The 25,816-nt window shown below is 45.0% G+C and overlaps 1 protein-coding gene across 1 annotated transcript in view; it reads left to right on the top strand.

The window, feature by feature from the left end:
- PKHD1 (PKHD1 ciliary IPT domain containing fibrocystin/polyductin) overlaps positions 1 to 25,816 on the top strand; it is a 323,564-nt gene that overhangs the window by 169,098 nt on the left and 128,650 nt on the right. Inside the window, exons 37-40 of the mRNA XM_029911885.1 lie at positions 1,153 to 1,330; positions 1,835 to 2,030; positions 13,733 to 13,798; positions 15,801 to 15,929. Coding sequence (XP_029767745.1) covers positions 1,153 to 1,330; positions 1,835 to 2,030; positions 13,733 to 13,798; positions 15,801 to 15,929 — 569 coding nt within the window. The remainder of the gene's footprint in view (positions 1 to 1,152; positions 1,331 to 1,834; positions 2,031 to 13,732; positions 13,799 to 15,800; positions 15,930 to 25,816) is intronic.

Genomic DNA, 25,816 nt, shown 5'->3' with positions numbered 1-25,816 from the left:
TTTGCTCCCCCCCGAGAAGTTAACATTGTGGAAAGACATGTAATGCTAATGTGTTGCACTTATAGATGGTAGTGCTTTCCATCCAAAGATCTCAAAGGGTGGTAGAAACTCCAGTAAATGAAGCTTCATGAATTAGGTATTATCTGCATTTTAGAGACGGAATAACTGAAACATAGAGAAGTTAAGGCCTGGTCTACACTAACCCCCCAAGTCGAACTAAGGTACGCAACTTCAGCTACGTGAATAACGTAGCTGAAGTCGACATACCTTAGTTCGAACTTACCGCGGTTCAGACGCAGTCCACACGCGGCAGGCAGGCTCCCCGTCGACTCCGCGGTACTCCTCTCGCTGAGCTGGAGTACCGCAGTCGACGGCGAGCACTTCCTGGTTCGACTTATCGCGTCCAGACCAGACGCGATAAGTCGAACCCAGAACTTCGATCCCCAGCCGCCGAACTAGCGGCTGGGTGTAGACCAGCCCTTAGTGACAGAACTGGGAATAGAACCCATATTTCTGAGGACCCAATGAAGTCAATTGAAAGAATCCCGCTAACTTCAGTGGGCTTTGGATCAGGTCCTAACAACTGAAAAAAACTGAGGTAATGTCCTAGATGTCACACAATTCGGATATAGTCTTGTTCTGGCTTTAGGAAATGACTGTGTAGAAGGCCTGTTAATCAACTGAATAATCTCTGGAGCTGGCTGGAAACAGGACTTGTGAAAAATGTTGAAGTTTTGGGAACTTGTTTTCATTCCACATCGGTCCTTTAGAAATTTTTCATGAAAAAACATGAGAGCATGACAGAGCAAGAGAGAGCGAGAGACCCAACCTGCACTAGACCAGCAGTTAGGGCGTGCACCTAGGATCTGGGAGACCCAGCACTCCCTGCTTCAGAAAGTATGGTCTAGCAGATAGCGAACAGGCCTGGCTCTACCACAGACTTTCTGTGGAACCTTGGACGAGTCACTTCACCTCTGTCTCCTCTTCACTCTTTGTCTTTCTCATCTATTTACAGTATGAACGCCTCAGGGCAGAGCCTACACCCCCATCCCAGATAGGGCCTGTAGGCACTACTATAGATAGTATACAAATAAAATGTAATAATAATATTAAATGAAGGTTTGAACACAGATTTCATGTATTTTTTCCTAGAAAAGAGGCTCCAGACTTTCCTTATAATTTAACCGTGACGGATAGTAATAATAAGACAACCATAGTCCCTTACGTCTCTGATACTTTATCAAACCCCTATGGTTGGATGGCTCTGCTCTTGGACCAGGAGACTTACACTCTGACTTTTGGTAACCCTTTTGTCAGCAAACAACTGCAGGTAATGCTGTTATTTATTTATTTATTTATTTATTTATTTATTTATAAAATGGCTTTTGTAATGGATGAACAGCATTCACCAAAACCATATCAAGGAACAAAGGAAGAGAAACCCTCCCATTGTTCTGGATGGGCAAACAAAGGAGGAAGAGTACTGCGTGCTCATAAAAGAACACAAGATAGTCTTCAGATCACATACAGTCATTCAGAGCACCTTTATGAAATTGCTCTGAGCTGGAAGAGCATTCTGGGCGCTATTGGTGAATGTTCGCCCTGGTGCATGGGGCCAGAACAAGACCTATGCACCGCTTAAGACCCACCAAAGCTTGGTCTTGATGGCCCATAATTTCTACCCATGTTTTAATGTGGTCAGGAGGATTGATTTAGCATCCACTTCCCACGTATCATACATAGTCTTTAACATTCTATGCTTTTGATACCAATTGACAAAAGAATGCATTATACTTCAAGAAAATGCATGTTCATTATGTTTCCCTCCATCTAGTACTCGGCTACGTTCGATAACTTCATTGCTGGGAATTACTTACTGGTGGAACATGAGAACCTCCCATCTTATGTTGAGGTCATGGTGTTCTGTGGGACAAGGCCTGGTCAGCTACTCCAGTCACTTCCTTCACATGATCAGAACAAGGGCTGTGACTGGTTTTTCAACAGCAAATTGAGGAAGCTAACCTATTTAGGTAAGTGCAATGCAAGTAATATATGTAACTTTGTGCAAATGAGCAGTGCTGGAGTGGCCAATCTGCAATTAAAGGCCCTGATCTGCAAGGTCTCAGGCATGCACATAGCTTTAAGTCAATAGGACTACTCAAATAACAAGTTACGCACATCCCCAAGTCTTTGCAGGGTCAGGGCCTTAATCTCTTAGTTATCCACAATGGAGGGTACAGCATGAGCCTTGGCAACTGGTGCTTTGGAGGTGAAAAGGCTTTGGAGTCCATTATCAATCCCTTGAATCCCCCACCTTAAATGTCTTAGGAGACATTTGCTGTGAGTCCAATCCTGCACCCACTGAAAGTCATGGGAGTATTTTTTTTTTTTGGACTAAGGATTACTAATATGAAGAGTGGATCCTTACATTGTGAACTCTCAGTGGCTTTGTAGGCCCATGGGTTTGAAAACGTTGACTTTTTTAGAGATAATTTCTAAATATTGTGAATATTGACTGTTCTTTATTGTGATCACCAATGCCTGCTAATTTTGCAATTTGGCATTGACAACCTCTTCAAAACCTGGGACTTTCACCCCTTTATCCTTTTCTCCAGGAAATCAGTCACTATGGTGCTAAATTCTGGTTGTGAAAGGAGAAGTAATGATTAGGACCATGATTAATAATGGCAGTACCGGAAGTCACTAGACCCTCACAGTACCTTTGAGAGGCAGCTATTCTCATTGCTATTTCATACATAAGCTATATCTATACTGCAACCAGGGTGTATCTTGGAGCTCCCGTAGATGTACTTGCACTCCCTTTATTCCAGTTTATACGGTTAAAAACAGCAGGGAGAACACCGTGGTGCAGGCTTCAACGCAGGCAATAGACCCCCCCCGGATAGTGTACTTCACCGTAGTGTAGACATACCCTTAGCTAAGCTAAAACACAGAGGGCCTGAATCTGACTCACCTAGACCATTTTGACACTCATACAACTTCATTGGCTTTATTGAGTTACTTCTGATTTGCACTGATTTGATTTGCAGTAAAACCTAGAGAAGTTAAGTCACTCGCCCAAGGTTGAGCTAGACATCTATCACAGAGCAAAAAATCTTGATTTCTTTGCAATTTACTAACAGTAAGGAGGGGGAAAAAGACACACACAGCTACATGCAAATCTGAAGATAATCCCCACTGAAGACCTATTATTTCAAGTACATATATGTCAACAGTTGGGCACTTTGGATACCCTGCATAAAATTTCCCCTGAAATAGGGAAGCCTGGCAAAGCTGAAAAACCGTGGCACATTTCTTGGCACGTTATTGACATTAAAGAAGTAGATCTGACTAATGCTGTCAGCAATAGTGAGCTATGATATACCATTTAGCACGCAGCAGTCTCAAACATAATGGTTACATTTCTATTCCTCCTTTCGTCTTATTTTCATTCTGATTGCGTTGCATTTAGTACATGGTTTTTTTAATACAGGGAAAAAGAGATTCACGTCTAGCATTCAAATGAATGAAAACATCTCCATCTCCCATTTATAATCCATGCTGAGAACATTTGACTAGACTGCAACTGGTACTTTACTTACATTATAATGGGGAGACCACTAATATAATATTTGTTACTGAAAAGCTAACTTTGTGGTGAGGGAGAAAATCTGAAATGAATGGATTTGTAGTGTTGAGGTGCCACTTAATTGCTATCCTAAACTCTAGTGCACGTCACTGGAAGTTAAAGTTACACAATTTCAAATCGAAAATAAGGCACACCTTTTTAACAGTGAGGATTATCAACCATTGGAACAAAACTACACAAGGGTATCGTGGTTTCTCCAGCACTCGAAGTCTTTAGATCAAGTTTGGATATCTTTCTAAAAAAAAAAAAAGTCTCTAGCTCCATCACACGTTATTGGACTCCATGCAGGAATCACTGGGTGAAATTCTCTGCTCTGTGCTCTGCAGGAGGTCAGACAAGATGGCCACAGTGGTCCCTTCCAGCCTTAAAATAGATGAATCTGTAAATTGAAACAGAGAGAACGACACTTTTGGTTTTAGCCCTCGGAACGCTCTGCTGTTTAACATTGTGAGCTGTTTTTTTATTTTTGTTACATTTAACTATATGAAATAATTAGTCAACTAATTAATCCAGTTTACAAGCTTTGTAGGATTCTTCAGCTGTCACTCACATCCAAGCCTGAGACCTATGTTTAGTCTCAGTTCTCTTGTTCATGTGACTTGGTCTCCATGGCTACTGGCTGCATCTGCTGACACCCTACTCTCTATTTACTGCTTAATTAAGAATTTCACGCTCAGCCCTTATCTGCTGCTAAGAACAAGAACACACTGTTAAGAAATTCCAAATTTAGGCTGCTGCACAAGGAAAGCCTTTCTTGTAGGCCTGACTGTGTGGAGCCTCTTTAACTATTCTCTTGGCAACTGAGCTGCCACCCTTCAATCAAAAATCATTAAATGGGGCAGAGATAATGAGCATGTAGCATATCAAAAGGAGGATGTTTGCTTGTGCTAAGGAGGAAAAGCTGTAAGGGCCTATAAGCAGCCGCCACTTCAAAGGAAGAGGGGGCCGCCCCGTCAGCAGGGCTGATAAAGCATCATTTGTTCCTGCTTGACTTATGTAAAAGGTCTGGTATGTTAGAGTCCCGTCTTGCAGACGCGAGTCCGCGCTCTTGGTGCTCGTGTGTCAGCAGTTAGGCAGCTGGGCCCAAACAGCATCAGCCAGAGCATATAATCACTTGACTCCGTCTCGACAATGGACACTTGTAGGGGGTGGTCAGGGGGAGGTCCCTAGGATAATAGGAACACAATTATTGCAGCTGCTAGGGAGGGCTATAATTCTTCCTGGAGAAAGTAGCAGGCCCTCGCAGAGCTGGGGGAAGACCTTGAGTGTATTATTCATATTCTGACTTTTGGAAGCACTTTGCTGTACCGGTGGGGTTCCAGCAGCTGCTCATGTATCGCCTCTCTCTAATAATTGTACATTCTGTCAGGGGTCAACTTACTTTTGACCCTCTCCCTTTGTGCCAGTTAAAAGACTTTTTAGGGCAAACTGTTGGGTAGTGGCAGGGGTGCATTAAATCCAAAATTAACGTCAGTAAATACGGATCAGATGCCAGCTCATTCAGAGGCAGGCTCCTAAATTCACACAGCCCTTTGCTCAGCCCCAATGGAAATTAAAAAAACGACCCAACAACTGGGAAGATATTGTTATTCAAAAAAGCCAAACAGCTGAATGAATCTGCCTCAGCCAGCATTGGGGACTGCTCATGTTCAGCTCAGATGCTCTCTATGCCCCCCTTGTCTGATCGGTCACGGAATTTGACCAGCATCCTGCAAGCTCTCGTCTTCGGGGAATGAGGCTTTCTGACACAAAGGACGAGAAAATATAAGGTTGGGAACAAGGTGGTTAAGCTGCCCCGGTGCTTTACTTGTTTGGAAATTAGAGCGTGGAACAAACAATTCAGAAGACTCCTAATGTGGAGGGATTATAATTATAATGGGCGATAAGTAGAACCCACAGAATCCAGTGTTTCTGATGCATGGAGGACACATACAATGATCCTGTTAACCAAGGTGCTGACTGCTACCTACGCACATTAATCCTGTTAACTAACTCCCATGCAGCCCTTTGAAAAAGGATCTTTTCAGAAGTTCAAAATACAAGGTGCTCACGGGCAGATTATTCCCCTCCGCTGCTGGGAGCTGGGGGAAGAGGGTTATAGCCTCCTGTGCTGAAGGAATTTGGGGGCTACTCTCATCCATACCTCTGTAACTATGCTCTTAGGGTTGCTATGCATCCTTGTGTACGTGGGAAGATGCTATTTTCCTCCAGGACATCTTGTGTCCCAAAAGAAGTGCTCCGAGAGCATTTGTGGGTCCTGTAGTCACTATCTGCCCCCATGAAACACTAACCTACTGTGACACAGGCTCACGTCATGACTGTGTTTTGATGCGACATCTCCACGTTGTGGCATGGTGATCTCATGTCACAGTGTGGGGAGGTAAATGTCATACTGGGGCAAACTCAGACAATGTCATCTTTAAGTCTGAGGTATTCTATGCAAACTACAGTAATGACTTGTTTTGGACTGTCAGCTCTTTGAGACAGGGACTGTCTTTTCATTATGTAAGTGTACAGCACCTACCAGGACGGGGCCGTGATCCTTGACCGGGGCCTCTGGGCAGTACCACCATATAAATAACCAGTGGAATGTATTTTAAAACCCTAGTGTTGTGAAACCCTTCAAAATTACAAAGTTGTTTTCATTTCGAAGAGTTCAAGGTGGAACCCTTTTTCATTTGTTGTTCAATTTTTATGACCTTTTTATTATTATTATTAATTACATTTGCATTGTGGTAACGTCTGGGAGCCGAGTCTTGAACCTGGATCCCATTGTGGGAAGCACTGTACTCATACGTACAACAAAAATATAGTCCCTGCCCCAAAGACCTTACAATCCAGGTATAAATCAAGACATACCAGATGGATAAATAGACAGGTGGGATCAGGGAAATGCCAGGAAGCAATGGGACAGTATTGGTCAACATGATAGACAGTGGTCTCAGACTGACTGTTAGGTTTTTTTGCAGGCATTGTGGCAAACGAGAGTTCAGAGGAGAGATTTGAAGGTGGATAATGAGGTGGCTTAGCAGATCTTTATGGGAGCAACTCCCAAACATAACGGGCAGCATGGGAGAAAGCATGAAGGTGCTTGTTTGAAAATTTAGTTAGTGGGGAATGAAGGTGGAGGTTGACCTCTCAGTAGTGAATCAGAGATGATAGGTAGGGTGGGGATAGGCAGTGAAGGGCCTTGAAAATGAAGACAAGTAAGCTTATTAATTGAAACATTTTTAGTTGAAATATTTGTCAAAAACATGATTGAAACTTTATGAACATTGTTACTGAACTTTTTCATTTACTCCAAACCCATTTTCCAATGAACTTAATATATGTACCTTGTCTCCTTCAAGTCAATGGGACTACTCACATGTAAAGTTACACAGGATCAAGGCTTAGCATTGTATTGGTGCTGCATCAAACCAGGTTTGCTCTTTAATTAGTTTAAGCAACTTGAATTTCATTATTTTGATCGTTCTTTCTTGTAAATACCTAAAGTCTGATCCAAACTCCATTGTAGCCAAAGGGAGGTTTTCATTGATCTCAGCAGGAGAAGAGCAGGCCTCTAAAGAGTTGTTCTTTACATGGAAAATTACTGTATAAGCAAAACAAAGATGCTTCATTCATATTCATTGCCCAAGTTTCAAGGGGCATTTTGGATGAAAGATTTGAAGTGGGAAGCTGGATGGCTCAGGAGATTGGTAACACAATAATAAGCCTTTAACTTCTAGCCAGTTTGAATTCAGACCGGGTAAGTAGTTTCCAAAGGTCACAGTACTATATGAAGGCTTTTCAGTGGCCTATAGGTGAGGATATGATTTAGTCACGGAAGTCACAAATTCTGTGACTTTACTGGACCTCTGTGACTTCGGCTTCAGCTATCAGCGGTGGGGGTGGAGCTGGGGCTATGCATCCCTGACCCGCGGCTTCAGACGGAGCCAGGGCTGTGTGTGACCCACATCGCCTCTTTGGCTGGGGCCTGAGTGAGAGCTGCTGCTGTGTGCCCCTGCCTCATGGCATCGGCCGAGGCTGAAGCCAGAGTTGTCCCCCCTCCTCCGTAGAAGTGGGGCTGTGGCTGTCAGTCCCCAACCATGGGGCTCCAGCGGTCATCCCCCCCCACACACACACCCTCTCCAGCCCTCTCTCCCCTGTTATTTTTAGTAAAAGTCATGAACAGGTCACAGCTCCCGTGAATTTTTGTGTATTGCCCGCGACCATCCGTGACTTTTACTAAAAATAACCATGACAAAATCTTAACCTTACTTCTATGAAATGAGTTGAGTGTTCTCATTTTAGTTCTTAGCGGACAGGTTCCCCAATCACTGACCCACGGAAAAACACCCTCACACACAGCACCAATTGGCAGCCTCGTTGGCAGCCTCAGTGGAGAGGCGAAAGAGTGAGTGGATTGTGGTGATCAGAAAATGAAGACTAAACCTCACTCTTAGAGATAGTCCTTGTAATTCTGGATTGATGCTCATTAGTATTGCAGATTGAGGGAGCTCATGCTGCCTCAGTCTTTGCTGCAGCCATTATTAATCCATTAAGAGAGGAATCCAGTCTTGGTTTGCCACATTTTAAGGTTTTATATTGCTGCCCATCAGCATGGTATCCAAATCCATATGATAATACAGTTCTGAGCACCCTAGTATATGGCATCTTCTAGTAATTGGCCAAATATTCTATCTCCATCGCCACAGCTTTGGAAGATCTGTCTCACGTGTAGTGCTGCAGATGCCTTGTAGTTGAGTGTGATTTCTAAAAGTTTTGATGTTTCCCATGATCTATGTTGGCCCTATTGCTGTTGAATGGCATGGTGATGTTTCTTATTTGTAAGTCAGGCTATTGGAGCATTTATCCTAGTTTCAACACTTTCTAATAACCACAGGCAAGTTTTCTGTCACTACATAGCTGATGAAAGACTGTTTTGCTCCTCCTTCACATCAACTCAGAGACCTAAACCAGGGGAAGGAAGATGCCAGGAAGTTTGAATTCAAGAAGGCCTTTATGTATGATTCACAGCCCAAGCATCCAGGAAGGGCTGTAATCAGACAGAAAATTGATGGGCCTGATAAAGTTTTTATACAACTAGGCCCTGGAGCCTTATAACTGTATGTTGCGAAGAGGCACCTTAATCCAATGTTTACTAATGACATCCTTTATCTGTGTTGCCTGTATCTCTTCCTGTTCCTTGCCTAAATGATGATAATATACTCAATATATAAACAAAACCACCCAGAGAACTAGGTAATTACGTCCTTGTCTGCTCTCTGGGCTTGAATCTCCACTGCATGGGTCCTTGTGTAGGCATTTATTCCTGAGTGAAGTGGGTGTAAAATGCTTCCCAATCAGCATGATTGTGCTTTACACCTACGTTGCCTTGCACTAGCATAAATAATTACATTAAATGCCAGGCTGTAGAGAATCAAACCCTGTAGTTTGTAACCAAGCTGATAAGTTAGTGACCTGGTTAGCTCTAAGCATGGTTAGGGTTATCACCCAACTTGAGTAGTTACCATGGCAGCTAACCAGGAGTTGCTTTTGTCATTGGCCTGGCCTAGTATATGGTTGTCTTCATGTAGCAGGCTGCAATATTGTTACGTGCTGTATAAACAGGACCCCTTCACCAGCTCTATGTAACCACGATAAACAGTCCTCCTTGTGCTGAGCTTTCTGTGCAGTGGGAAATCCCAGCGTTCTCTGTTTCATGTGTTGCTGGTGCCATTCTGAATGTCTGCTGGATATTCTATTCCCTGCTGAGGCAGTATGGGGATAGCTGACCAGATTTTCCCTGAATGCATTGTTGTAATCAGACAAACCGGGTTGTACTGTGAAAAAAGCTGTGTGTGTGTGTTGTAACCAAGTCAGATGAGCATATTTCATACCTTGCAACTGTTTATACTCTGGTGTAACTCCATTGATTTCACAGGATTATTTCTGATTTGCCCTGACATAAGTGAGAGGAAAATGAATAGTGAATAGACTGGCCTACAGCAGATGGTCTAAACCGTTCTCCTAAAACAATAAGTTACTTCAGGTAGTCCTACTTCTCAGCTCTCTCCTATTATGATGGATTGCCTCATTGCTTATACCCAAATTACCCTTTGCCTCCCTTTTACCTTATCTTACTGTTGAGTTCATTCCTGACAGAATTAGAACTAAGCCTCAGTCTGGCATCATTTAGAAATTTGTGAAAGGAAGATATTTTTGTTCAGGCTTTTCACTGCCAGCTTTATCTTTCTGGCATTAATTCTATTAAGGTTTTCTTTGTTTCTCACCACTAATGCTGAGGTGAAGCAGTACCACAAGAACAGGATTAATCTCTCCGTGGTACTCATGTTGCCCCTGCACCATAACGCCTCACAAGCTTTAATCAATTTATCCTCCCAACATCCCTGGGAGTTAGGGAAGTGCCCTGGTCCCCATTTCACAGATGGGGAGTTGAGACGCACAGACACTAAGTTCACACAGGAAGTTTGCAGCAGGGCAAGAAATTGAACCCGGTGCTCCAGGCTAGCACCCTAACCACTACACCCATCTCAACAAGAGACAGAAGCAGAGTGGCAGACCCAACTCTATGGCATTATTAAGTGGAGTCCCCGTATGGTGACATTGCAAATATGGCACCAGACTGTAATTAACAATTGGGAAACAAGGTGTCGCTGAAGAGCAGGGTTGTGGCACCTGATTACGAATTAATCAGGCATGGGAAAACCCACATGGAATCCCATTCTGTTTAATTATGGAAGCCTCATTCGGCATAGGAGCATATGCTCCTAACTCAATCTAGTGTTTTAAACTGACATCAGATAGTAATTATCAGAAAGAATCAAGTATTTTGATTATTCCCACTAATTTATTGACACTTAAAATTAATGGAGCTCAGACATTCTAAATTAGCTTGGTTGCACTGGGAGATGGGAAGGGAGGTAAGGAGGAGTGGCTCTCACAATTTAAAAGGACAAAGGCTTGTTTAAAGATAAGGTAAGTAAAGTACAAGGTGACATGCACTCCCATTGCTTCTTGCTCCTGTCTGGTGAATGGGGGAAGAATGGCCACAGAGTTGCTTCATCTGCATACGTTATTTATTCAGAACTGAAATGGACAGAAGTTCCAAAGGAGAAGAAGCTCTCTTCCCCCCTCTATTGGTGAACAGTGGGAATTGTGGCTACAGTGAGAGCTTCATCTGCATAAGCTTCTTACCCAGAATTCCTCCAGTGATACTTGGGAGTCACCATAACTGTACACACACTCAGAATTGGTTTAGAATTGGAACTGAGGCAAGGGCTCACATCTTTCTTTAGTAATAAGGGTCTTTTCAAGGGACCTACATTACTACTGATTTTTCTTCATTGAGGAGCCTGTACTGTGAGGACAATTCTCTGCTGAAACCCACAAGGTAGCTTCTTGAGGGGATGTGATGCAGAGAGGGCTCTTTGTTGAAGCCACTGAGAATAGCAGCAGAGGTGAGTAAATTCTGGTAGGGTTCTTCCTACCCATCAACCAAATAAAGCTGAAATCACTGTAGTTGGGTTAAGTGGTGGAGCCTCAGGACAGGACCTGGCAGGATTTTGCAAGGGATTGGAGGCAGGTCTGCCAAAGTGCACGTCAGTACTCTGGGACTATGCTACCCATTGACACCAAACCGTGAGTTGTGTTTAGCGGAGGGAGAAGACAGAAGTGATGTGGTAAAAGGACATTTGCCTACTGGACATTCACATTGGCAAGTAGGGAACCAAGTTAAAAAACTATTGCCAAAGTTACCATGGGGGAGTGTTTTACTTGTCATTCATTTAGAAAGCTCTAGGTCCCACTGTCAACAAGGTTGCCCCTCTCAAATTGCACAGAGGTGAAATCATTACAGATAAAAGCAAGCAGTTGTTTTGTTGGGATGAACACTATTCAGAGCTATACGCACAAGAAAGAAACATCGCCTGCCAATCACTGAACCAATCACTGAACCAAATACCAACTCTACAGGTCACAATGAAGATCTATTATAAGAAGTCATGGGCTGCCTTTCAAGTACCTGTCAGGCCTTTCTATCACCATCAGCATCAAGAAAACAGTTGTATTAGGACAGAGGGTTCCACAAGATCCGCCAATTACCTTAAATGCAAGCCAGCTAGAAGTAGTCCAAAAGTTCAGCTATTTAGGTTCCACAGTGATCACCAGCCTCTTACTGGATGAAGAACTAAATGTTCACATTGGAAAGGCTGCCACCACTTTTAGCAGACTAACTAAAAGAGCATGGAACAACTCAAAGCATACCATCAAGACCAAAATGCCAGTGTACCAAGCTTGCGTCTTCATGTATGATGGGGAAACATGGACAACTTATGCTCATGAGGAGAAAAAGTTTAATAGTTTCCATCTATGTTGTTTACACTGCATACCCAACACTAAATTGCAAGATAAAGTCACCCACGCAGAGGTTCTTCAAAGAGCAAATTTACCATCTGTGACAGCCCTGCTCAAGCAAAGATGACTGCGCTGGCTGGGCCATCTGAGTAGGTTGGAAGATGGATGCCTTCCCTAGGACAGTGGTTCTCAAACTAGGGCCACTGCATGTTCAGGGAAAGCCCCTGGTGGGCCGAGCCAGTTTGTTTACCTGCCGCGTCCGCAGGTCCGGCCGATCGCGGCTCCCACTGGCCGCGGTTTGCCGCTCCAGGCCAATGGGGGCTGCAGGAAGGGCGGCCAGCACGTCCCTCGGCCCGCACCACTTCCTGCAGCCCCCATTGGCCTGGAGCGGCGAACTGCGGCCAGTGGGAGCCGCAATCGGCTGAATCTGCGGATGCGGCAGGTAAACAAACTGGCCCGGTCTGCCAGGGGCTTTCCCTGAACAAGCAGGGGCCCTAGTTTGAGAACCACTGCCCTAGGACATGCTATGCAGGGAACTATCAGAGGGAACAAGAACAACAGGACATCCCAAACTTCGCTAAAAAGACACATTGAAGTGAGACATGAAGAAATTTGGAATTGATCCTGACCAATGGGAAATCTTGGAAAGTGATCATAACAAGTGGCGTCACATCTCCATGAGGGTATCAAAGTCCATAACGGGAGCTGGCTTGAGCCCGCAGGAAGCAAGCAGCTCCCAACCAAGATACAGACATTTGCAATAACTGCCAAAGATCATGCAAATCTCGGATTGGCCTATTCAGTCACATGAGACATTGCAAATTACATCATAGGCTGCAATTCCCACGGTCTCTCGCAGACGAAAGGATGCCAACAACAACCATGGGGGAGTGTTTTACTTGTCATTCATTTAGATACATGGTTGCTGTGTTTCCCCAAGATGATGCTGTGTTCCCTTTCCCCCTAATGAAGTGCTCCTTTCCTCATATACAGACTCAGTGCTTGCGAGTAGGAAGTATTGCCTATTAAGGGCACCCAAGAAACGTATTAAGTGATCCCAGAAATGCTGGCTAGGAGTTCAAGCTAGTGGGGTATTAATTTCAATAGATGAACCGAGCCCTTGTTGCTGTTGACAAAACCTAGCAGAGGGGGTTACAGTTATGATAATCTAGTCTGACCTCCTACATACCACGGGCCATAGAATTCCTGGCTCTAACCATAAATCATGGTTGAATTAGTGCATCTCTTTTAGAAAGGCATCCAGTCTTGACTTAGATTCCAAGAACGTACATACATACAATGAACAAAACCTACAGTTCCCTTTCTGATCTCAGTTATCCCATTGTAAATCCAAAGTAACTCACTAGTGTAAAGCCATTGCAGTCAACAGAGCTACTCTAGTTTTACAATGGGGTACATGAAGTTGGCATGCCAACTGCGGCTTTTGTTTATTGTATATCTGCTCTTAGCTTTTTTTTTTTTGGTAATGTGCAAAGAGCCCTTCAGTGTCTACAAACAAAAACGTATTCATTTCTTTATAAAAACACTGGAAGAAAAATGGTTGAAAAAGGATCAACCAGGCTAGGTACTTGGGAAACCTTTTGTTGTTAGAAATGTGAACGATCAGAAAACATTGTATCAGAGATTACTGTCTAATTACTTTTGTTAGTTTCCATTCAGTTGCTGATGGGGTTTGCCTACAACCCATGCACCCTCTCTGTTCAGTTACAGGTGAAGACCTAGTCCAAGTAACACTCAAAGGAGAAGAAAGAATCCCTCTACCTGCACCAGGTATGTGATGGTCTCAGGCTGACTGGTTTGGTCTAACAGCCACAGCAATTCCTTTTACTAGGTTTCCAGGAAAATGTCACTGTACATCACCTCTATGTTTTGTACATCTGTCAGCCCAAAAGGGGCTCTTGGCATTCATTTAAGCATTTTATTGAGCCACATCTACCATTGCATATGATGAATGTGTGATTCCACATTATAAAAGACTATAAACTTTTGTTAAGAAATACCATATCAGATCATAAAGGTCATGGAGAATGTAAGACTACAATGTATTTTAGTGCTACACAGTGATCTTAGGATAATAGCATGACATTATTATGCAGTTACACATTGAGCCAGACAGCATAATAGACCAAAGGATAGGGCTGGAAACAAGGAAGACCTACTGAGTTCTAATCTTGGATTTGCCACAGAGTTGCTAGGTAGTCTACTGTTGTTTATTTGTGTTGCAGTAGTATTTAGTGGCCTCAGCTAGGGATCAGGGCCCCATTGTGTTAAGCATTGTACATACACATAACAGAAAGCCAGAGCCTGCCCCAGAGAGCTAACACTGTAAGTTGGGCTCAACTTCTCTGGCCTTCATTATACTGTGGAAAAGGGTTCATAAAACTTACCTACCTCACAGGATTATTATAATCATTATTTATTTGTATTGCAGAAATGCCTAGAAGCCTCAGTCTGGATCAAGGGTGAAATCTAGGCCCCCACTGAAGTCAACAGGGATTTTGCCATTTCCCTGGAGCAAGGATTTCACCCCAGACCTTCATTATTCTACATGCTGCACAGATATATATATAGTAAAAAAGTCCTTGCTTCCAAAGAGCTTAGTTGATTTTCACATAGCCTAGATCCTTTGACCTTTAGGACATATTACAGAATCCATCTAGCTTCCTGGCTTTTGGGTAGGAAGGCAGGCGATGAGACCAGACACTTGTTGGTAGGGTATGGTTTGGCTCACTGGGCAAATTCTGGTTTTGTGGGGGAGGAGAGATTGCTAGGGTTTTTTTTTTTTCCCTTCTATTTATGTGCTTTAAATATGTCTCAAAGGTCTTGAGAGATTTGGATAAATGCTTTTATGGCTGTTAGATAAACCTTACAAGCCGAAAGCCCATGCTCTCACACAGGTATAATTCATAAAGTCGGGTGTTTAAAAATGCTGAAAATAGCTGAGAATTTAAAAATTGGACACGTAGAGACTGAAAATCCCAGGGATATTTGAACCGGGTGCTATTCAGCACAAAAAGGGCTCTCAGTCATGCTTGTAGCTGCTGCTATCGCTTCACACTGACTGGTGATGCTTTAGGCTTCAGAGTAGCACGCAGAATGATGTTCCTGGAGTCTGTTATATAGTTACAAAGAAATAAAATAACTGTTTGTAAAGCACTTTGACAACGTAAAAGATTGTGTAAGTATCATAGGGGAACCTCTCATTGCTTAGAGCTTTGCCTTGATTTGGGTGAGCACTAAAGAGTTTGAATGCTTGTCTGGACCTTCCCCAACCACCTTGGGTCTGCAGAGATGGTCTCAAACTCTTAGGAGAACTCTCGTTTTCATGGGACCTCCAGTGCTTCTATTCAGAAGCAAAGCGGCATTTAGAGTGACAGGGTATGTCTACACAACAATCTGGAGGTGTGATTGCAGCATGTGTAGACATACCTGAGTTAGTTTTAATCTAGCTAGTTTGCTAAAAATAGCAGTGAAACTGAATCAGCACAGTGCCTGAGTATAACCCGCCAGGACCATGGATACATACTCAGGTGGTTAGCTAATGCTGTTGGCCATGCTCCCATGGTTTCTCTGCTATCTTTAGCAAGCTAGCTCAATGAAATTTAGTTCACATGCTGCGATCACAACTCCTGATCGCTGTGGAGCCATACCCTAAATCAGTTAACACAAATAGGGTGTTCATACCACGGATCTGTGACTATCCAGGAAAGGTTAGGACTCCCAACAAATGACAATTCCAAATACATCTTTCTTTGTCCATCCTGTTTTCTAGCTCCAGTTTCTCCTCCTGACATCATTTTGAAATGGTCATTCCCTGAATCATGGAGTGGAGTGAAAAAAGGCTGGGGTGGATACAACCACAGCATTCCCGCCCCTGGTGAGGATGTCATCATCTTGCCTAGTAAGTAAGGGAAGTACAGTTCTGAGTTTCTTTCAGTAACACCAAGGGTATGTCTGCACTGGAAATGTTAGTCCAGTTTTAACATGTGCCAGTTAACACAACTGTAGATTCCAGTATACAGAGGACACAAACATTTGACATTAGACTGCAGCATAAATGCATGTGTGTTAGAACAAATATTGCCCCAAAAGCACAGACCTCTCTCTCTCTCACACACACACACCCTCATCCGCTGCACAAATATACACACGGTTCTGTGGTAGGATTTTTTTAAGTAAACTCAGATGTACCATATCACAGCTAATGCAGAATGTGTCTTTCCACTTACCTAGCAGTGTTTCACACAGGCACCATCTTTCAGCTGAGCACCTAAGATTGTACTGGCTTCCATTCTGCTTTCTGGTTGCCTGTCCACCTGTTTATTTAGATCTCTAAATCCATTTATGGATTGGGTTTCTAAGTACCATTGAGTCCATCCTTGTCTTTGGACTTTACCCCAAGAGTGGAGATTGGCTGAAGTGCTGATCTCATATGGTCATCTGGCTAAGGCACTTATTCTGTGTCTATGAAGGCACAGACTTCATATGTCAGCTTGTGCAAGTCTGGGTGCCCCAGCTCCACTTCTAAATGTTGGAGATAATTAAGCTTCTTTTCTCTCAGCCTTTGCCTGTCTTCTCTTTTTAGATTGTAAGTCCTTTGTGGCAGGGACACTGTGTTATATGCATACATGTGCAGTGCCTGGGACAACGGGGCCCTGATCACAGCTGGGGCTTCGAGGCACTACAGCAATACAAATAATATATTGTATTAATTATAATGCTGGCAGTCCTTAGACTTGTATATCTGGGTGGTGGATGCAGGGCACTCTCAATGAAATGTCCTGAACTCTGAATTTCCCCCCGAACTTGGTCTGACAAAGCCTGAGTTTGCTGATCCTTCTGGAAGGCCTGTCTCAGACCTACTCTGAGGACTTGGGTTTTGTCATCTGTTTTTCTTGTGGGGGTTGGACGGTCTTTCTGTTGTCATTTTTTACCTCTTGGGCAAGTTGAGATTATTACTTTTGCATTTTATTTTATTGTGTCCCAGAAGTGTTTCATTGGCCCCACATATAAATGAGAAATAATTAAACACCACATTATGGATGTAGTAAAAATTGGCTTTAGTTGAAGAGAGAATTAGTAGTGTGAGTTGTATATGAGATGGGGGAAAGACACAGCTGCTCCCAGAACCCCCTGGCCAGACTTCTGACACAGATAATTAGGACTCTGTTCTGGCTAACACATAAGCATCTACGTAAGTTTGCTTCTCTTTGGACCCCCATTGGCTACAATGTGTACAGATGCCTAGATGTTTGCAAGGTCAGGGCCCAAATGAGCTAGACAATGATCAGGTCACTATGTTCACAAACAGGACTGGAAAACATTCTGTTTATCTAAAATACACCACTACCCCGATATAACGCGACCCAATATAACACAAATTCAGATATAAGGCGGTAAAGCAGCATTCCGGAGTGGGGACGGATCAAAGCACGCTCCTGCGGATCAAAGCAAGTTCAATATAATGCGGTTTCACCTATAACGCGGTAAGATTTTTTGGCTCCCGAGGACAGCATTATATCGGGGTAGAGGTGTACTTATATGTCTCCATTACCTCAGAATCTTGAATGTCTGTATCCTCACAACATTCCCGTGAAATAGGAAAGCACTATTATCCCCATGTTACAGATGGGGAAGGAAAGCACAAAGAGGCTAAGTGACTTCCCCAAGGGATTCTGGGTAGAGGAGAGACTCCAGGTAGCCTTGTGATAGGCTAGTACACAAAATGCTGACTCATCTACCTCTTTCACGAGATCGGGTTGAAGAATTCCACTGAAATTTCAAATATCGATAAAAAACTGACAAAGTTTTCCCAGGGCTCCTTCTGCTCCCACAGGTTTTCAACTAACTGTAGAGCTGGTTGAAATTTTTCAAATTTTGATGAAGAAGCAGGGATTTTAAAAAAAATTATAATGTCCCTCCCCTCTGTTTTTTCAAAAAACCTCTGCAGTGACACAAAAAAAATGTACAAATTATAAATAGTGACCAAATTTGTAAAAATCATGCCCTATTCAGTTACAATTCACAAACAGAAAAAGATGCTGTCTTTTCTGTTCTAGGCTATCTAGGTTCTTGTATCACCCTCATCACCGTCAGGGCCAGCTCTACTTTTTTTGCCGCCCCAAGTGGTGAAGCAAAGAAAAAAGAAAAAAAAGCGGCCACAGCAGTGCCGCCGAAGAAGAAAAAAAGAAGAATCTGCTGCCGAACTGCCGCCGAAGAAGAAAAAAAAGAAAAAGCTGCCGCCGGACTGCTGCCGAAGAAGGGGGCAAAAAAAAAAGAGTCGGAGTGCCGCCCCAAGAGCAGACGAAGTGCCGCCCCTTCAGATTTGCCGCCCCAGGCACCTGGTGCCTAGAGCTGGTCCTGATCACCGTAGTGTAGGCGTGCCTTCCGGTTACGCATAGAGCAGCATGATTAACTTCTTTTCACATGTGGTTCATTCCCTCTCTCATCCCCTCCTCAAAGAGAGAATTATGCATGCAGTGGAGTGTTTTCCTTTGGTAGGGGTTTTCCCCCCCCCCACAGTTCTGTGTTTATGTTAGAGAAGTCAAGCTGAAGAAGTGCACCTTGCAGTTGGAGCGGAAGATGGTGAGGTTTATGATGGTGCTTTGTTCCTGGAGGACTTCCTTCCAAAGTCATGAACTGGCCCCCAAGAAAGCTCTGTCTCCCGCACAGATGATCTTAAGCCTTATGGAAAAAAGTTCCATTGTGGCTCAGGGCAGAGCTGTTGACCACAGTTTTCATCCCGCAGCTTTGGGCTCTTTTAGATACACTGGGCCCAAGCTGTTGTGCGGCCTGAAGCTAAGAATGGAGACATTACTACATTACATTACAGTACAAACATTAATCCTCACAACACCTCTGTTGTGAGGTATATAAGAAAGCTGTCTTATACCCATTCTTCACATGGAGAAAGTAGTAAGGCATGGCAAAAAATAAGTGACATTCCCAAGACCAGAGAGCAACTCAATGCCAGAGCAGCATTAGAATCCAAGAATCCTTAGTTCTGAGTCCTGCTGTTCAACTCTTTAGAACATGCTGCTCCACAATGGCGCAAAAAATGCCATCTCCACCCTTTAAAAACCTTATCGAATGGGAAAACCAAAGCAAAATGTTTTATAAGCAAAAAGAAACAAACAAGAGGATTATTTGAATGTTAGGCCATGCACAATTCAGTGCAGTGTGTTAGTTTATGGAGAGCAGTTCCTTCTCTTTGCCTGCATTCCTCACGTCGTAAATAACTGTCATGTTGCTGTAGATATATAGATACAATCCCTTCTTGGGTCTCAGCCTGGTGCACATGTACACACGTCTGGTTACTCCACCCTGCTTCCCATACTTTTCCTTTATTTTAATTTAAGAACCACAAGCATAAACTCTCTAGCTTGATCTTCCTCCCAAGTTGGCTGTTTTATCACTTGCCTCACCTTTATCCTCTCTTGTCTTAGAAAAGCTTCATCTTCACTCCTCTACTCCACTAGTTCCAACTGCCAGGGTGACTAACCATGCAACTTCACACAGGGTCCTAAAAATCAGTTACAGGTACCAGTAGTCAAGTTGTTATTCATAGAATCATAGCATTGGAAGAGACCTCAGGAGGTCATCTAGTCCAAGCCCCTGCTCAAAGCAGGACCAACCCCAACTAAAAGATCCCAGCCAGGGCTTTGTCAAGCTGGGCCTTAAAAACTTCTAAGGATGAAGATTCCACCACCTCCCTAGGTAACCCATTCCAGTGCTTCACCACCCTCCTAGTGAAATAGTGTTTCCTAATATCCAACCTAAACCTCCCCCACTTCAACTTGAGACCATTGCTTCTTGATCTGTCATTTGCCACCACTGAGAACAGCCGAGCTCCATCCTCTTTGGAACCCCCCTTCAGTTAGTTGAAGACTGCTATCAAATCTCCCCTCACTCTTCTCTTCTGCAGACTAAATAAGCCCAGTTCCCTCAGCCTCTCCTCATAAGTCATGTGCCCCAGCCCCCTAATAATTTTTGTTGCCCTCCGCTGGACTCTCTCCAATTAGTCCACATCCTTTCTGTAGTGGGGAGCCCAAAACTGGACACAGTACTCCAGATGTGGCCTCACCAGAATAGAGGGGAATAATCACTTCCCTCAATCTGCTGGCAATGCTTCTACTAATGCAACCCAATATGCCGTTAGCCTTCTTGGCAACAAGGGCACACTGTTGACTCATATCCAGCTGCTCATCCACTGTAATCCCCAGTTCCTTTTCTGCAGAACTCCCACTTAGTCAAGTGCTCCCCAGTCTGTAGCGGTGCATGGGATTCTTCCATTCTAAGTGCAGGACGCTACACTTGTCCTTGTTGAATCTCATCAGATGTCTTTTAGCCCAATCCTCCAATTTGTCTAGGTCACTCTTGACCCTATCCCTAACCTCCAGCGTATCTACCCCCCACCCCCAGCATAGTATCATCCGCAGACTTGCTGAGGGTGCAATCCATCCCATCATCCAGATCGTTAATGAAGATGTTGAACAAAACTGGCCCCAGGACCGACCCCTGGCGCACTCCGCTTGATACTGGCTGCCAACTAGACATAGAGCCATTGATTACTATCCATTGAGCCTGACGATCTAGCCAGCTTTCTATCCACCTTATAGTCCATTCATCCTATCCATACTTCTTTAACTTGCTGGCAAGAATACTGTGGGAGACCGTGTCAAAAGCTTTGCTAAAATCAAGGTACATCACGTCCACCGCTTTCCCCATATCCACAGAGCCAGTTATCTCATCATAGAAGGCAATCGGTTTGGTCAGGCATGACTTGCCCCTGGTGAATCCATGTTGACTGTTCCTGATCACCTTCCTCTCCTCCAAGTGCTTCAAAATGGATTCCTTGAGGACCTGCTCCATGATTTTCCCAGGGACTGAGGTGAGGCTGACTGGTCTGTAGTTCCCAGGATTCTCCTTCTTCTCTTTTTTTAAAGATGGGCACTATATTTGCCTTTTTCCAGTCATCCAGGACCTCCCCCCAATCACCACGAGTTTTCAAAGATAATGGCCAATGGCTCTGCGATCACATCAGCCAACTCCCTCAGCACCCTCAGATGCATTGCATCTGGCCCCATGGATTTGTGCATGTCCAGCTTTTCTAAATAGTCCTTAACCTGTTCTTTCACCACTGTGGGATGCTCACCTCCTCCCCATACTGTGCTGCCCAGTGCAGCAGTCTGGGAGCTGACCTTGTCTGTGAAGATCGAAGCAAAAAAAGCATCGAGTACTTCAGCTTTTTCCACATCATCTGTCACTAGGTTGCACATTCAGTAAGGGTTCCACATTTTTCCCGACCTCCTCCTTGTTGCTAACATACCTGTAGAAACCCTTCTTGTTACCTTTCACATCCCTTGCTAGCTGCAACTCCAATTGTGCTTTGGACTTCCTGATTACATCCCTGCACGCTCAAGCAATATTTTTATACTCCTCCCTAGTCATCTGTCCAAGTTTCCATTTCTTGTAAGCTTCTTTTTTGTGTTTACTGAAGATTTCACTGTTAAGCCAAGCTGGTCGCCTGCCATATTTGCTATTTTTTCTGCACACTGGGATGATTTGTTCCTGCACCCTCAATAAGGCTTCTTTAAAATACAGCCAGCTCTCCTGGACTCCTTTCCCCCTCATATTAGCCTCCCAGGGGACCCTGCCTATCAGTGCCCTGAGGGAGTCAAAGTCTGCTTTTCTGAAGTCCAGGGTCCGTATTCTGCTGCTCTCCTTTCTTCCTTTTGTCAGGATCCTGAACTCGACCATCTCATGGTCACTGATGACCAGGTTGCCACCCACTTCTACTTCCCCTACCAATTCCTCCCTGTTTGTGAGCAGCAGGTCAAGAGGAGCACAGCACCTAGTTGGTTCCTCCAGCACTTGTACCAGGAAGTTGTCCCCAACACTCTCCAAAAACTTCCTGGATTGGCTGTGCATTGCTGTATTGCTCTCTAGCAGATGTCAGGGTGATTGAAGTCCCCCATGAGAACCATTCTTTGGTTTTAGTCCAAAAGGATATAAATGAGCTCCAGGCTAGAAGAGAGACAACCTTCACTGATCATCCAAAACGCCTGCATGGTGTGGATTTCACCTGTAATGATAACTTTAGTGGGACTACTAATGAAAGGGTAGCTCGCTGGTGAGGGTGTGTGTTATGGGTCCCCTTCTATGCCCGAGCCACAGAGGACATGAGGCTGTTACAGTCCCAGAGGGAGAGCTTTGGCATGAGAGGAAAGATGGTCTAGTGGTTAGGATGCTAACTTAGGGGTATGTCTACACTATGAAATTAGGTCGAATTTATAGAAGCCGGTTTTATAGAAATTGGTTTTATACAGTCGATTGTGTGTGTCCCCACATAAAATGCTCTAAGTGCATTAAGTCAGCGGACCGTGTCCACAGTACCGAGGCTAGCGTCGACTTCCGGAGCGTTGCACTGTGGGTAGCGATCCCACAGTTCCTGCAGTCTCCGCCGCCCATTGGAATTCTGGGTTGAGATCCCAATGCCTGAATGATGCAAAAACAGTGTCGCGGGGGGTTCTGGGTACATGTTGTCAGGCCCCTCCCCCTCCGTCAGAGCAACGGCAGACAATCGATTCGCGCCTTTTTACCTGGGTTACCTGTGCAGACAACATACCATGGCAAGCCTGGAGCCCGCTCAGCTCAGCTCACCGTCACCATATGTCATCTGGGTGCCGACAGATGTGGTACTGCATTGCTACACAGCAGCAGCTAATTGCCTTTTGGCAGTAGACGGTGCAGTATGACTGGTAGCCGTCATCGGCTATCTGGGTGCTGGCAGACGTGGGGTTGCATTGCTATACAGCAGCAGCTCCTTGCCTTTTGGCAGTGGATGGTGTATTACGACTGGTATCGGTCGTCGTCGTACTCCTCAGTGAGTTCGGTCAGAGGCACCTGGGCAGACATGTTTTGTCTCCTGGAGACTCAGTCCTGCCGGCAGTCCTATTGAATCGTCTTGACGATGATGGCTAGCAGTCGTAATACAGCATCTTCTGCCAAGCACCCAGAAGATGCCGATGGCTATCAGTCATGCTGCACCGTCTGCTGCCAGCCTAAGATGTAAAAAATAGATGGACCAGATTTGTTCTGTATTCATTTGCTTCCCGCTCCCTCCGTGAAATCAACGGCCTGTTAAACCCAGGGTTTTGAGTTCAATCTTTGGGGGGGCCATTCTGTGTGACAGTTGTTTGTGTTTCTCCCTGATGCACTGCCACCTTTGTTGATTTTAATTTCCTGTAAGCCATGTTGTCACTCACCCCTCCCTCCCTCTGTCAGACAATAGTTTTGCGCCTTTTTTCAGCCCAGACACCATAGCACTGGAATGATGGAGCCCGCTCAGATCACCGCGGCAATTATGAGCACTATGAACACCACACGCATTGTCCTGGAGTATATGCAGAGCCAGAACATGCCAAAGCAAAACCAGGCTAGGAGGCGATTGCAGCGATTGCAGCACGGTGATGAGAGTGATGAGGAAATTGACATGGACATAGACCTCTCACAAGTACAGGCCCCAGCAATGTGCAAATCATGGTGTTACGGAGGCAGGTTCATGCCGTGGAACGCCGATTCTGGGCCCGGGAAACAAGCACAGACTGGTGGGACCGCATCGTGTTGCAGGTGTGGGATGATTCCCAGTGGCTGCAAAACTTTCGCATGCGTCAGGGCACTTTCATGGAACTTAGTGACTTGCTTTCCCCTACCCTGAAGCGCCAGAATACCAGGATGAGAGCAGCCCTCACAGTTGAGAAGCTAGTGGCGATAGCCCTGTGGAAGCTTGCAACACCAGACACCTACCGGTCAGTCGGGAATCAATTTGGAGTGAGCAAATCTACTGTGGGGGCTGCTGTGATCCAAGTAGTCAACGCAATCAAAGACCTGCTGATATCAAGGGTAGTGACTCTGGGAAACGTGCAGGTCATAGTGGATGGCTTTGCTGCAATGGGATTCCCAAACTGTGGTGGGGCGATAGACGGAACCCATATCCCTATCTTGTCACCGGAGCACCAAGCCACCGAGAACATAAACCGCAAGGGGTACTTTTCAATGCTGCTGCAAGCCCTGGTGGATCACAAGGGACGTTTCACTAACATCAACGTGGGATGGCCGGGAAAGGTACATGATGCTTGAGTCTTCAGGAACTCTGGTCTGTTTCAAAAGCTGGAGGAAGGGACTTTCTTCCCAGACCAGAAAATAACCGTTGGGGATGTTGAAATGCCTATCGTTATCCTTGGGGACCCAGCCTGCCCTTTAATGCCATTGCTCATGAAGCCGTACACAGGCAGCCTGGACAGTAGTCAGGACCTGTTCAACTATAGGCTGAGCAAGTGCCGAATGGTGGTATAATGTGCATTTGGATGTTTAAAAGCGCCCTGGCGCAGTTTACTGACTTGGATAGACCTCAGCAAAGCCAATATTCCAATTGTTATTGCTGCTTGCTGTGCACTCCACAATATCTGTGAGAGTAAGGGGGAGACATTTATGGCGGGGTGGGAGGTTGAGGCAAATCGCCTGGCCGCTGATTATGCGCAGCCAGACACCAGGGCGGTTAGAAGAGTACAGCAGGGCACGGTGCGCATCAGAGAAGCTTTGAAAACCAGTTTTGTGACTGACCAGGCTATGGTGTGAAACTTCTGTTTGTTTCTCCTTGATGAACCCTTCCCCGCCCCACCCCGGTTTACTCTACTTCCCTGTAAACTAACCACCCTCCCCTCCCCCCTTCGAGCACCGCTTGCAGAGGCAATAAAGTCATTTTACTTCACATTCATGCATTCTTTATTAATTCATCACACAACTAGGGGGATACCTGCCAAGGTAGCCCGGGAGGGGTGGGGGAGGAGGGGAGGAAAAGGACACACTGCAGTTTAAAACTTTAACACTTATTGAAGGCCAGCCTTCTAATGCTTGGGCAATCATCTGGGGTGGAGTGGCTGGGTGGCCGGAGGCCCCCCCACCGCGTTCTTGGGCATCTGGGTGAGGAGGCAATGTAACTTGGGGAGGAGGGCTGTTGGTTACACAGGGGCTGTAGCGGCGGTCTCTGCTCCTGCTGCCTTTCCTGCAGCTCAACCATATGCTGGAGCATTTCAGTTTGATGCTCCAGCAGCCGGAGCATCGACTCTTGCCTTCTGTCAGCAAGCTGATGCCACCTATCCTCTTCAGCCCGCCACTTGCTCTCTTCAGCCCGCGATTCAGCCCGCCACCTCTCCTCTCGTTCATATTGTGCTTTTTTGCACTCTGACATTGACTGCCTCCACGCATTCTGCTATGCTCTGTCAGCGTGGGAGGACATCTGGAGCTCCGAGAACATATCATCCCGAGTCCGCCGTTTTCTCCTTCTAATCTTCACTAGCCTCTGTGAAGGAGAAACATTTGCAGCTGGTGGAGAAGAAGGGAGAGGTGGTTAAAAAAGACACATTTTAGAGAACAATGGGTACACTCTTTCACATTAAATTTTGCTGTTCACATTACACAGCACATGTGCTTTTGTTACAAGGTCGCATTTTTCCTTTTATATTGAGGGCTTGCTGGTTGTTTGTGAGAGATCACTCACACAGTGCCAGGCAACAGAATTCGGCTTGCAGGCAGCCATGGTAAGCCACAGTCTTTTGGCTTTTTTAACCTTCATAACATGTGGGAATGGTTTCAAACAGCAGCGCCCTCATTTCCCATACCAAGCACCCGTTGGGTTTGCTATTTAAAATGGGTTTGCAATGTAAAAGGAGGGGCTGCGGTTTCCGGGTTAACATGCAGCACAAACCCAACTACCCCCCCCCCCCC

The sequence above is a fragment of the Terrapene carolina genome, unplaced genomic scaffold (assembly GCF_002925995.2).
Source record: "Terrapene carolina triunguis isolate 2854851 unplaced genomic scaffold, T_m_triunguis-2.0 Scaffold42, whole genome shotgun sequence".
NCBI lineage: Eukaryota > Metazoa > Chordata > Testudines > Emydidae > Terrapene > Terrapene triunguis.
The sequence above is the reverse complement of the archived record's forward strand: the minus strand, read 5'-3'. Positions and strand labels throughout refer to the sequence as shown.